Raw genomic sequence first — 12,353 nt, forward strand, 5'->3', positions numbered from 1 at the left:
TTACTTTCTTGGAATTATTCCCCATCATCGTGGCTGTCCACCTATGGGCAGAGGAGTTCCATGACTCCACCGTGCGTTTTTGGTGCGACAATCAGGTGGTGGTCCAAGTGGTGAACTCACAGACCTCCTGCTCGCCCAGGGTGATGGAACTCCTGCGCACCGTCATGCTGAGGTGCCTACAGTAAAACATCCTGTTCCTGGCGTGACATGTGCGGGGCCTGCTGAATGATGTTTTCCAGGGAGCTAGCTCCAGAAGCCAACCCGGATCCAGAGGTGATGCCAGCAGCCCTTTGGAGGCTTATAGACTAGAAGCCCAGCGAGCCATTGATGTGTCACTGGCAGTTAGCATGAGGGCTAGCTACTTGTGTAAAGCAGCCATCTTCCATGCATTCAGGCAGAGCGAGGGCTTGCTGGAAAGCTTGCCAATTCTGCCTGATCATCTTATGCAGTACCTGGTACATCTGCACACCTTGGCGAAGGCAGTTTCCACCTTGGCAGGTCATCTTGCCGTGCTGTCTTTCGAGGCACAGGTGTCAGGCGCACCTGACATCACAGGTGACACTAGGGTGAGGTACATACTGGAGGGGTGGTCTAGGGAGGGCCCAAAGGTCCGGGATCAGAGGTGGCCCATTACTATAGATTTGGTCACAGCCCTCCTGGGCAGTCTCCAGGTCCTCTGCAAATCCCCGTGGGAGGTGACGCTTTATCAAGCAGCTGTCACCACATCCTTCTTCGGTGCTTTTCAGATAAGCGAGGTCCTCCCACGTAGCAGTCTGGCCTCGTGGGACCGCTGTCTGCAATTCGCGGATCTGGCCTTTCAAGGGGCGGGAGTGCAGCTGCTCCTGCGCTGGTCCAAGACCGACCAGGGGATCGAGCTTGAAGGGCGCACTATGCCTGATGCGGGTGCTGAGTCAGTGCATAGTGCTGTGGCCCAGCACACAAGGGTGCCTGTTTGTGCATGCGGATGGTTTGCCCCTGACCAATTCTGGGCCATTTTGCGAAGATCACTTATTGCCATGGGTAAACCAGTTCACCTACTTAGCCTTCATTCCTTCTGATTTGGCGCAGTCACTACCACTCGCAGGTTGGGTCTCAACAAGGGTGAGATTAAGTGTATTGGGCATTGGAAGTCTAGGGCCTTCCTGCGGTATGTTCGCTGATATATGTTTATTTCTTGGCAGGTGCTGGCGGAGCAGTGGCTCCAGTGTGTGTGTTAATCTGTGGCCACTCCCTGGTCTTCTGGGCCCACAAATGAGCCAGCACCTCGCCGATTGGTACCTAACTGAGTTTGGGACAATACGCTACCCTGTGATGGCTTGGGATGAGGGGGATGCTGTGGGGCCAACTACTGCCGAGGATATGGGAGGAGTTAGCTAGCAGGCCAGGCTTTAGTTATTCATTTGGTGGAGAATGACCTGGGGAAGTGGACTGGGCTCTCCTTGATACAGCAGGCCACCGCTGACTTCGGCACCATTCACCAATGGGCACCTGGGATGCGCATTGTGTAGGCTGACTGCCTCCAGCGCAGGGTCTGGAGGGGGACTTGGAGCCCAGCGGGGGCCGAGAGGGCTCAAAAGAAGGTGAACAGGGCCATGGGCAGGTATGCTGTTGCCTATTGGGGCGCTTACATCCCGCAGCCCAGTATCGTGCACTCGTTGCCCCAGCTTTTTCATCCTGACAGTGTACATCTGTCCACGGCGGGGTATGATTTGTACTTGGCGAACCTGCGGAGGGGGCTTGCTGTGATCTTGGGGGGTGATGGGCAAGGGAGACCAAGCTAGGCTGACCTCTCTTCGTGGTAGGTACAATGTGGGCTGGGTGGATGTACACATGGGTTGAGAACAATGAGTACCTTTGGGCAGTTTGGAAAAAGGTAGAGTGGGCAATCGGTCCCATGAGGCCTGGCAGCTCAGGGACCTTGATTTGCCAGAAAACATGCTTCAGAGGTTCCCACGCTTCAAAGGCTGCACGGCTTGGGGTGCTGGAAACCCTAGGAGTTGCCCTGACCCGGATGGGTTGGCAAGGATGGGGATGAAGCGGGCTTAGTCCCGCTTCTATCCTGAGCTAGGGTGTGTTGCCCATTAGGGGGCCTGGGAGAGGACAGCAATGTCCAAAACAAGCCTGGTTAGGCCCGCACTGCTTAAGGGGTGGAGTTGCTGTTCACAGTTTACTGATTGTACTACATCAATAAAATCTGGCCCTCTTTACCCAAGCTTATTGTGTCTGTGTGCTCCTTGGGACTAGGGTGTGGGGACAAAGGGAAGTCAATCTGCATCTTCTAAATTGCTATTTAACAAAAATTCTGTTTGGATACTTTCTAAACTGGCCTGAGGCTGGGACAGAAACTGCCTTGGTTGCCCTTGTGGATGCCTTCACCAGAAGATAGATGGGCCTTCACCGGAAGATAGATGAATGTGACCCTGTTGATTCTCCTGGATCTCTTAGTAGTTTTCTATACCATCAACCATGGCATTCTGGGCCATCTCTCCAAGTTGGAGCTTGGAGGCACTGTACTATAGTGATTTTGGTTTTACCTGGAGAGCTGTACTCAGAGGTTGTGCTGGGGGACATCTGCTCTACCTTCGGCCAAGGGGACACCACAAGGTTCTACAATTCTCCCCTCCTGTTTAATACCCACATGAAGCCACTGGGGAAGGTCTTCCAAGGGGATGGGTTGCAGTGCCATCAGTATGCGATGATACTCTGCTGCACCAGTCATTTAAGTCAACTAATTCTAGGGATGCAGTGGAAGTCCTGAACCGGTACCAGGATGGGGTTCTAGTTTGGATGAGAGCAAACCAGCTGAAGATCAGCTTCTCAAATCCTCTTCCCTGACCCACCATTATCTCAAGTTTGGTGGTGAACCGAGACGGCTTTTTCAGCGGTGGAGCTGCAGGTATGGAATGTCCATCCTGGAAAAATCTTCCAGGTGGTATCTCTAGAATCAATCAAGAAGATGGTAAAACTATTGGCTATTCTGAAAGTTTTTGGCTGAATCTGTTTCATTCCATTTAACGCTAAGTCTTTTGTAATTGCTATGTGTCATTTTATTTGGAAGCTTTTATGTAGCCATGTTTTTATTTTTTTCTATTGTGAGCCATTGCATGATGTATTGTGTCTAAAATGGGATATAAATTTATTAAATAATGTGTAGCATCCAGGCTAAAGCTGAGCTCACATTAGTAACATTTTGTGCATGGAACAATTTCCCCCCAATTCCCTCCTTCTTTTTGCTGCCCCAGTGTATGCCTCGGAGGGTACCCAGGCCACTTTGGAAGGGGGAATCAGTGGTAGCAGAGAGAAGGTAGGATCAGAAAAAACTATTGTGTGTGTGAAACATTGTGTGGGCAGCATAGGGGTAGCATTTGTCTGGATGCTGTTCAACAATAATACATTTAAATGTGTTTACAGATACTGGCCACTTATACAGGAAGCCATGTTTGCTTTTCAATGTGCTGTCCTAATATTTTGAAGGTATCTGGAACCTTTGGCCTTTCTTATTATTTATTTATTTATTATTAAAAATTTTATACCGCCCTTCCAAAAGGCTCAGAGCGGTTTACAATAAAACACCAATAAAATCAATTAAAAAATTAACAAATCAATTACACTTTTATACCTCCCCAACTTGTGTCTCTGGGCGGTGATACCCTTATGATGATAACTGTAAGCATATACACATATACATTTCCCATAAACAATTCTAGTAAACCGGATTAGAACAGCATAGCTCAAACAATCAAAATCTCTAGAGAGGGAGAAAAAGGGGGGGGGGGCTTAAAAACTGTTTCATGTGTGTGAATCTCACATGAACATAGAGATGATGCCTTTCAGCATCTGAGTTAGATGCTGTGCTAATACAGAGATGTGCAGATTGAACATGCTTTGTTGCTTTTGGTTATCAGATCAAAACCATGTGAACACTTTTCCAGTTCAACATAATCAAGAGAAACCAAACACTGAGGTTTAACTCTGATTGATCAAGGAATTATAAGAACACTTCTATGACTTATTATTGTGTTGTTATCAATGTATATTTTACTTACAGCTAAAGCAAAAAGGCAAATCTCTGTCCCAAGGATATTGCAATTAAGTTTCATAGTAAGAAGAGAAAAGATAAAAGGAGGCCAAAGCTAACAAGGAATGAATTTGAGAAAACACATAGACTTGAATGTTCCATTTTTTGTATTGATTGATTGTATTTGTCAGGATACTGGATTAAGCCAGGACTCCACAGAAAGAGTGAGAATTTTTTAAAGGCATGTACAGGTGAAACTCGGAAAATTAGAATATCGTGCAAAAGTCCATTAATTTCAGTAATGCAAATTAAAAGGTGAAACTGATATATGAGACAGACGCATTACATGCAAAGCGAGATAAGTCAAGCCTTAATTTGTTATAATTGTGATGATCATGGCATGGCGTACAGCTCATGAAAACCCCAAATCCACAATCTCAGAAAATTAGAATATTACATGGAACCAAGAAGACAAGGATTGAAGAATAGAACAATATCGGACCTCTGAAAAGTATAAGCATGCATATGTATTCAGTACTTGGTTTGGGCCCCTTTTGCAGCAATTACTGCCTCAATGCGGCGTGGCATGGATGCTATCAGCCTGTGGCACTGATGAGGTATTATGGAAGACCAGGATGCTTCATTAGCGGCCTTCAGCAATTCTGCATTGTTTGGTCTCATGTCTCTCATCCTTCTCTTGGCAATGCCCCATAGATTCTCTATGGGGTCAGGTCAGGCGAGTTTTCTGGCCAGTCAAGCAAAGTATGTTGTATACTTGTCAGAGGTCCGATATTGTTCTTTTTTTCAATCCTTGTCTTCTTGGTTCCATGTAATATTCTAATTTTCTGAGATTGTGGATTTGGGGTTTTCATGAGCTGTACGCCATGCCATGATCATCACAATTATAACAAATTAAGGCTTGACTTATCTCGCTTTGCATGTAATGCGTCTGTCTCATATATCAGTTTCACCTTTTAATTTGCATTACTGAAATTAATGGACTTTTGCACGATATTCTAATTTTCCGAGTTTCACCTGTATGAGGGGGTACTATATCAATATTGTGGAGGAAGACTGCCAGGCATACAGGGCAGCTAAGGAAAATATTTAAAAACATTGACCATTTGGCCAATGAAATTACCCATGGCTAAGGGAATCTACTAAAGCACACTTTCAAAATAGCTGAGCTACAATGAGAAAATGAAACATGAGAGAAACGAAAACATCACATCTCCAGCAGGTTGGAGATTCATTATGTCTGGTGGAAGAGTTGACATGTGCTTTCTCTCACATCTGCATGTGAAAGCTAATGTGTGACAGACATTTAGAGATTCATATATGCACAGGCTTAATTTGCAATACCTCTTTGTTTCATTTTGAGGAGGAAGGGCCATGGGAAACATGGAATGGGATACATCTTCTCTTTCTCTACTCATTCTTAATCAGCCCAGTGGGATATTCAGTTGCTTTGTTCTCTTATACTTCTTCCTCTATAGAATTAGCTAACTATAGAAAGGTTGCTGGTCCATAGAAACCACTGGTGTTTCCTTGCTGAACAATGTCGATGCTGACCAAATATAAAACTCTAACTGGACTTCTTTTGGTTTCACAAGCAAAATGCTGAATATATATGAAGCTGCCTTCTACTGAATCAGACTATGGGTTCATCTAGTTCAGTAGTGTTGACCAGGGGCGTAGCAAGGTTCCTCACAGCCGGACCCCTTGTACCTTTCTTACAGACCCCTTGTACCTTTCAGCAGACGGTCATCATCTGGTTCAGTCCGTATGTGCGCCATGTGACCCATTGTGCGGAAAATAGCAGCATCCCTTTCCCAGTAGTCACTGTATAGCCCAGCAAACAATTCGCCACCTAAAAATCAGATGCATTAATCATAGGTAGATCATGAATACAGAACACACAATATCCATGAGGTTGTAACTGACAAGTTCTGCCATGTATTACTAGGCCCAATTTTAAGATCTTCCCCTCAGGGGATGAAGCCGCTCTGGGAAGAGCAGAAGGTTTCAAGTTCCCTCCCTGGCAGCATCTCCAAGTTAGGGCTGAGAGGGATTTCTGCCTGCAACCTTGGAGAAGCCGCTGCCAGTCTGTAAAGACAATACTGAGCTAGATGGACCTATGGTCTGACTCAGTATATGGCAGTTTCCTATGTTCCTATCATGCTTTCTGCTGACTGTGCCACTTCAGGCTGCAAAAGACTTCTATAATTGAATGCTCTCCCACGTGTGAGTGCTCTCCCTCTCCATAATTGAGTACTCTCCCCCTCCACAACTGAGTGCTCTCCCACGTGTGGGCTGCTGGGGGGAGCACTGCAGCAGCAGCAAGCTGCCTGGAGGTATGCAAGGAAGGACCTGCTTAATACTTTAAAAGGTGCTGCTCATTGCACTGCCCCCCAGCGGTGCCCTCGAACTGCCAAACTGGTTCATGGTTGGGCCAAACTGGAATGAACTGGTTAGTGGAACCACAAACCGATTCAAATTCAGGCCAGTGCATGAACCTCGGTGGTTGCATTGTGTGACATCAGACCATGCCCTGACCAAACCCATCAGACCATGCCCTGAAAACCCTTTTCTGTGGAGTGGAATTCAAACATACAAACCCCACATGTATCCTGAACTATAATAGTCCAGAAATGTTGTGGTGAATGGAGAATTTAATGTAGAAATGGGACTAAAAGATTATGGTAATTCGTGATAGCAGACCTAAAGCTTACTAGACACTCAACAGGTTATATGATAATTAACTCCTAACAAGTCAAATAGATCAACAGAATGGTTGATTCTGACAGAGCTTGTTTACAAGATACTGATACCTGCCACTAGATGGCAGTTTTATACCACAAAACAATAGGGGAAAGGCACTATACTAAGGAAAGAAACTTTCCAAGTGCATTTCTGTTGATATTTTATTGGTTGTTTTTTTTAAAAAACCCAAAACCAAACTTAGCACTCATCCTTTTTTTGACCTAAGCAAAATAAACACTTTTGACCAAGATAACTGGTGAGTTTTTGTAGTATATTCCCAAGGATTTGCAAATTTTACTTACTGTTTGCCACAAAATTGTGGATTGGATTTCGTTTCAGTATAAGTTATGTATTTGAAATTAATGATGCTATAACTCTAAATAATTATCCTGAGTACTTTACAGTCATGGCAAGCTCAGCAATCTTTACTAATGCCATCCCATGAGAAGTTTCCTCTGAAGTTTTATATAACAGGGAACTGATATTAATTTTAAACATGCACAACACTGAACAACATATTAGCAAATGAAATAAAAAGTAAATAAATTACAGCAAGACTTGAAAGACATCAGAAGGGTCAGTATCTGAAAAATTCTAAAACTGCTACATCTACAAATGCCTGAACAGTAGTAACAGTAATCTAGTACAACTATCCAGTCCACAAATCCTTTAAAACAATTGCATTCAACAAATAATTGTCTGAATATTAAAAGGAAAGATGTGGAATATAGAATGCAAAACAAAATGGAGATTACTGAACTCTCAGCATAGGGTCCTATAGCCCTCTTCAAATGTGTTTTTATGAGGATCCGAGTCTGGAAGTCCCAACCCCTGGTGCATCACTCACACCAGCTCCCATGTGGCTCATGGTTATGGTTACATCTACAGTAAGAGGTGTATGCCTTAAGTGTGATGGCAGGCACTTCCATGTTTGACAGCCTAGAATGCCCCGGGGCTGCCGATCATGGAAGTGCCTGCTATCGGCTTACAGTGTTCACTCCTTCAGACAATTGCCCTAAGCTTGAGTGGTGAGGGAGGGGAGTAAGTGATACACCAGGGGGGTATGATTCCTGGACCTGCTTTGGACAGCATACACAAATATACTATCATAGGAACATAGGAAGCTGCCATATACTGAGTCAGACCATTGGTCCATCTCGCTCAGCATTGTCTATACAGACTGGCAGTGGCTTCTTCAAGGTTGCAGGCAGGAATCTCTCTCCTTTTCCAAAAATGTCTTAAGAGGGTTTATATTTTGGGTTTATAGAGGGTTTATATTATATTGAACTCTCAACACTGCCTACTGAAAGATGCTGAAGCAAGCACAATATAATTTACAACTTTATGATACTTATTATGGTTAAAACTTCACTCTCTTCTTATCAGAAATGTATGAAAAACAAAAATAAAATCTCAGATCAAAATACTGAAACTTTACTCCACTGATTAAAATTTGGGGATATTGATTAAATAAAGTTTTAGCTTATTAATCTCCCAGTTCAACCAATTAAATCTAGCAGCCCTTTGCATAGTCATCAACGTTGTTATCATTACATACTGGCCAAGCTTGTAACTAGTGTCAAGAACTGAAAATATGACCTGGCAAAATATCAACCATTTAAAAAACAATAAAAACTTATAGGTCCTAATTGCACTCCAAACATGATATGACATTGACCTGGTCTTGCATCTCACTCTGGCTGAGAATTCCATGTGTGTTTTGACGTATCTGCATCTCTTGAACTTCAGCAATATGTAATCTCACATTTAAGAGCTAGTTCTGCTTTTTACATCTCTCCCTCCCCACCCTGAAATGAAGACTTAAGAAACTAGAATGCTTGTAATCTTCATGCCAACATCTTTAGTTCAGTTTTTCATCACCGTTTCTCACGTTCTCTGGAAACAGTCTATCTCCCAAATACTATTTTTATGTCAGAGTGTAATAATGTCTGATCATATCCGTAACAATCTAATGTAACTATTACATCAATTGAGAGTTGGAGAAAGCAATTGTGTCGTTGTCTTAAGACAGAGACATGTTGTGACAGCTTATGTCAGAGAGCAGATTTTTAAAAATGCTTGAAATTATATATAAATAATTTAAAAAGAAACACTGATTTTTTAAAAACATGGCTCCATTTGGCAATCATAGTGCCCATTGAACCTATTGGTTCTTTTTCTGTTTACCAGGAATTTCTGTATACTAGTTAATGTACAAGCAAGTCCACTTAGACTGCATTTATGTCAATGGTGGAATTTCCGGAAAGATATAGAAAAGAATTCTAAGTACTGTTACAAAATGGTGGATGGCAAATTATTTTGTAAATTATCGTAAGTACCAGCTGAGAGTCTAGGATGTCAGGGGATGCGTTTGAATGAGATACTGGTGGTTGCTCCCTCGGGACAATAAGTCCATCAGCAGTCTGGGAGGTAGTCCTGTCAATCTGAGAGAACTGTAAGATCACATTACACACACACCCCTCTCTCTATTGAGAGGTATGCCAGGCACACAAAGAGTGATTCAGAAAGAGACAGGAGATTTTAGGACCTGGAATGTGGATGCCAGGCAGAGAACAAAGGCATCTTAAGATGAAGAGTTTGGCTCTCTGCTGCACTCTGTCACTAACATTTTAGGAATGCTCTTCTATTTCCAACTTCATCAAATGTTCAATCTATATATTTGAGATATATAGGTAATGGGTAATTGAGAGGTAATTGAGAGGGTGGTGGTCTCCCAGCTCCAGACAGTCTTGGAGAAAACGGATTATCTAGACCCATTTCAAACTGGGTTCCGGGCTGGCTATGGGGTGGATACTGCCTTGGTCGGCCTGATGGATGATCTCTAACTGGGAATGGACAGAAGAAGTGTGACTCTGTTGGTCCTTTTGGACCTCTCGGCGGATTTCGATACTATCAACCATAGTATTCTTCTGAAGCGTCTGAGGGGGTTGGGGATGGGAGGCACTGCTTTGCAGTGGTCCACTCCTACCTCTCAGGCAGGTTCCAGATGGTGTCCCTTGGAGATTGCTGTTCTTCAAAATCTGAACTTTTGTATGGTGTCCCTCAGGGCTCCGTATTGTCTCCGATGTTGTTTAACATCTAAATGAAACCGCTGGGAGAGATCATCAGGAGATTTGGTGCAGGGTGCTATCATTATGCTGATGACACCCAAATCTATTTCTCCAGGTCAGCATCATTGGGAGAGGGCATAACCTCCCTAAATGCCTGCCTGGAGTCAGTAATGGGCTGGATGAGTCAGTAATGGGCTGGATGACAAACTGAGACTGAATCCAGATAAGACCGAGGTACTCATTGTGCAGGGTCGGAACTCGAGAGACAATTTTGATCTGCCTGTTCTGGATGGGGTCACACTTCCCCAGAAGGAACAGGTATGCAGTCTAGGGGTGCTTCTGGATCCAAGCCTCTCCTTGGTGTCCCAGGTTGAGGCAGAGGCAAGAAGTGCCTTCTATCAGCTTCGGCTGATACGTCAGCTACGTCTGTTTCTTGAGTTAGATGACCTCAAAACAGTGGTACATCTGCTGGTAACCTCCAGACTGGATTACTGCAATGTGCTCTGTGTGGGGCTGCCCTTGTATGTAGTCTGGAAACTACAGTTGGTCCAGAATGTGGCAGCCAGGCTGGTCTCTGGGTCATCCAGGAGAGACCATATTACTCCCATATTGAAGGAGTTACACGGGCTGCAAATATGTTTCCGGGCAAAATACAAGGTGTTGGTCATAACCTATAAAGCCCTAAACAGCTTGGGCCCTGGGTTTTTAAGAGAACGTCTTCTTCGTTATTAACCCCACCTCCCATTGAGATCATCAGGAGAGGTCCATCTGCATTTGCCACCAGCTCGTCTGGTGGCTACTCAGGGACGGGCCTTCTCCGTTACTGCCCTGAGGCTTTGGAATGAGCTCCCTAGTGAAATAAGAGCCTTCCCATCTCTGACATTTTAAAAAAAAGTCTCTGAAGACGCATTTCTTCACCCAGACTTTTAGATGTTTTGATCGTTTTAATGTTGTTTTTAGAATATTGTTTTAAAATTTTAAATTGTGCTTTAAATTTCTTGCTTTTAATTTTTTTGTTTTTGTTTTTAATTTATGTTTTACTTTTAATCTTGTTGTAAACCACCCAGAGACGTAAGTTTTGGGCAGTGTAAAAATATGATAAATAAATAAATAAATAAATATTTGTGTAAATAAACCAGATATCAAAGACACCCCAGGTATTGTGAGCTTTCTATCCCAAGGAAACCATATTTCTGTTGGGGATTGCTAATTTTTACCCCCAGCAGGTAAAAGCAGAGCACTAAGGAATGCACACACTCCAGTTACAGAGTAGGTAGCAGTGGATGGTTTAGTTGCTGCAGCTATTTAGAGAAAACACATGGAAATTCTTGTAGAACGAACTAAATACTAAATATTTATTGGTTAAGTACACTTGGATAAGAAAGAGCTAAACCTAATCTAATGCATAGGTAAGGAGGGAGAGAGATGTTTCCATCTTCTCTCTAGGATGAAAGGAAGGATTGTGACTCAGCACAGGAAGTGCGGAAGAGTAAGTTCAGGGGTCAGAGAGTAGAGACAGGTAGAATAGTTAGGGAGACCCTTACTCACTATCTCTACTCCCCATGCCCCTAGTGGTCATTAGGATAGTTGGTGCAAAAGGTCGATGCACTGGAACTCCATCTCCAACAATTTCAAGGCATGCTACAAAGCCCTGGAACTCAGGAAAAAGTGGGCAACCAGTGCAGCATAACAGTACATTTATAATCAAAGTAAATATCATTGAACTTAGTGCAACATTTGCTGGAGATCACGTTATACTCTATTGATTAAGGCACCAAAGCACAGGATTAAATAATATGTGGTGGATATTGGCCAACAATTTCACTTAATTTGTGATGTCTGAAAATGGATATATCTTTCCCACTTTTCAGATTCAGCAATGAATAGCAACAATTTAATTACTGTTGACATTCACTGATCAGTGGGAACGATTCCTCAAATGGATAGGTTTACTGGTGAAATTTGGGAGTTACTTGGAGTTACTTCAAACTATTAATAGCAAATTAGATACAAATAACGAAGTAGTACATGATATGCAAACTCTTAAAGAGGACATACAACAGATAAAAGCAGATTCACAGGTCTCAAAACAAGATATGTTGCAGCTGAATAAGGAGGTTCAAGTGATGAAACAAGGGATTATAGACAATTCAAATAAATGTAATAACTTGGAAGAAATAAATAAAAAGATAGTGGAAGATACTAAGCAAATTTATAAAAAAGTAGACGCTGCAGAACAGGAGATTATGGAATTGAAAAAGGAAAATGAAGAGTTAGCTGATCAAGTTGCAATGTTGCAACTAGTGCAGAGGGGGAAAATGCTTAGAATAAGGGGAATCCCAGAAAGCATGACCCAAAATTTAACAGATGTGCTGACAACTTTATTAGCTAAACTTTTCGGGTAGATCTACTTAATATGGAAGGACTGATTGAAGATGCCTACAGAGTAAATGCCACTTTTTCAGTCACCCACAAAGTCCCTAGATATTGTGTGATTCAGC

The 12,353-nt window shown here is 43.1% G+C and overlaps 1 protein-coding gene across 3 annotated transcripts in view; it reads right to left on the reverse strand.

Moving 5' to 3' along the window:
• Positions 1–12,353, reverse strand: part of SEMA3E (semaphorin 3E) — a 287,593-nt gene that overhangs the window by 52,205 nt on the left and 223,035 nt on the right. For 2 of the 3 annotated variants that reach the window (XM_053257995.1, XM_053257997.1), the window contains exon 6: positions 5,769–5,888. The exons of the other annotated variant lie outside the window; for it this stretch is intronic. In XM_053257995.1, the coding sequence (XP_053113970.1) occupies positions 5,769–5,888 (120 nt within the window). The remainder of the gene's footprint in view (positions 1–5,768; positions 5,889–12,353) is intronic. 3 annotated transcript variants of the gene reach the window in all.

Source organism: Hemicordylus capensis, chromosome 5 (genome assembly GCF_027244095.1).
Source record: "Hemicordylus capensis ecotype Gifberg chromosome 5, rHemCap1.1.pri, whole genome shotgun sequence".
Taxonomy (NCBI): Eukaryota; Metazoa; Chordata; class Lepidosauria; order Squamata; family Cordylidae; genus Hemicordylus; species Hemicordylus capensis.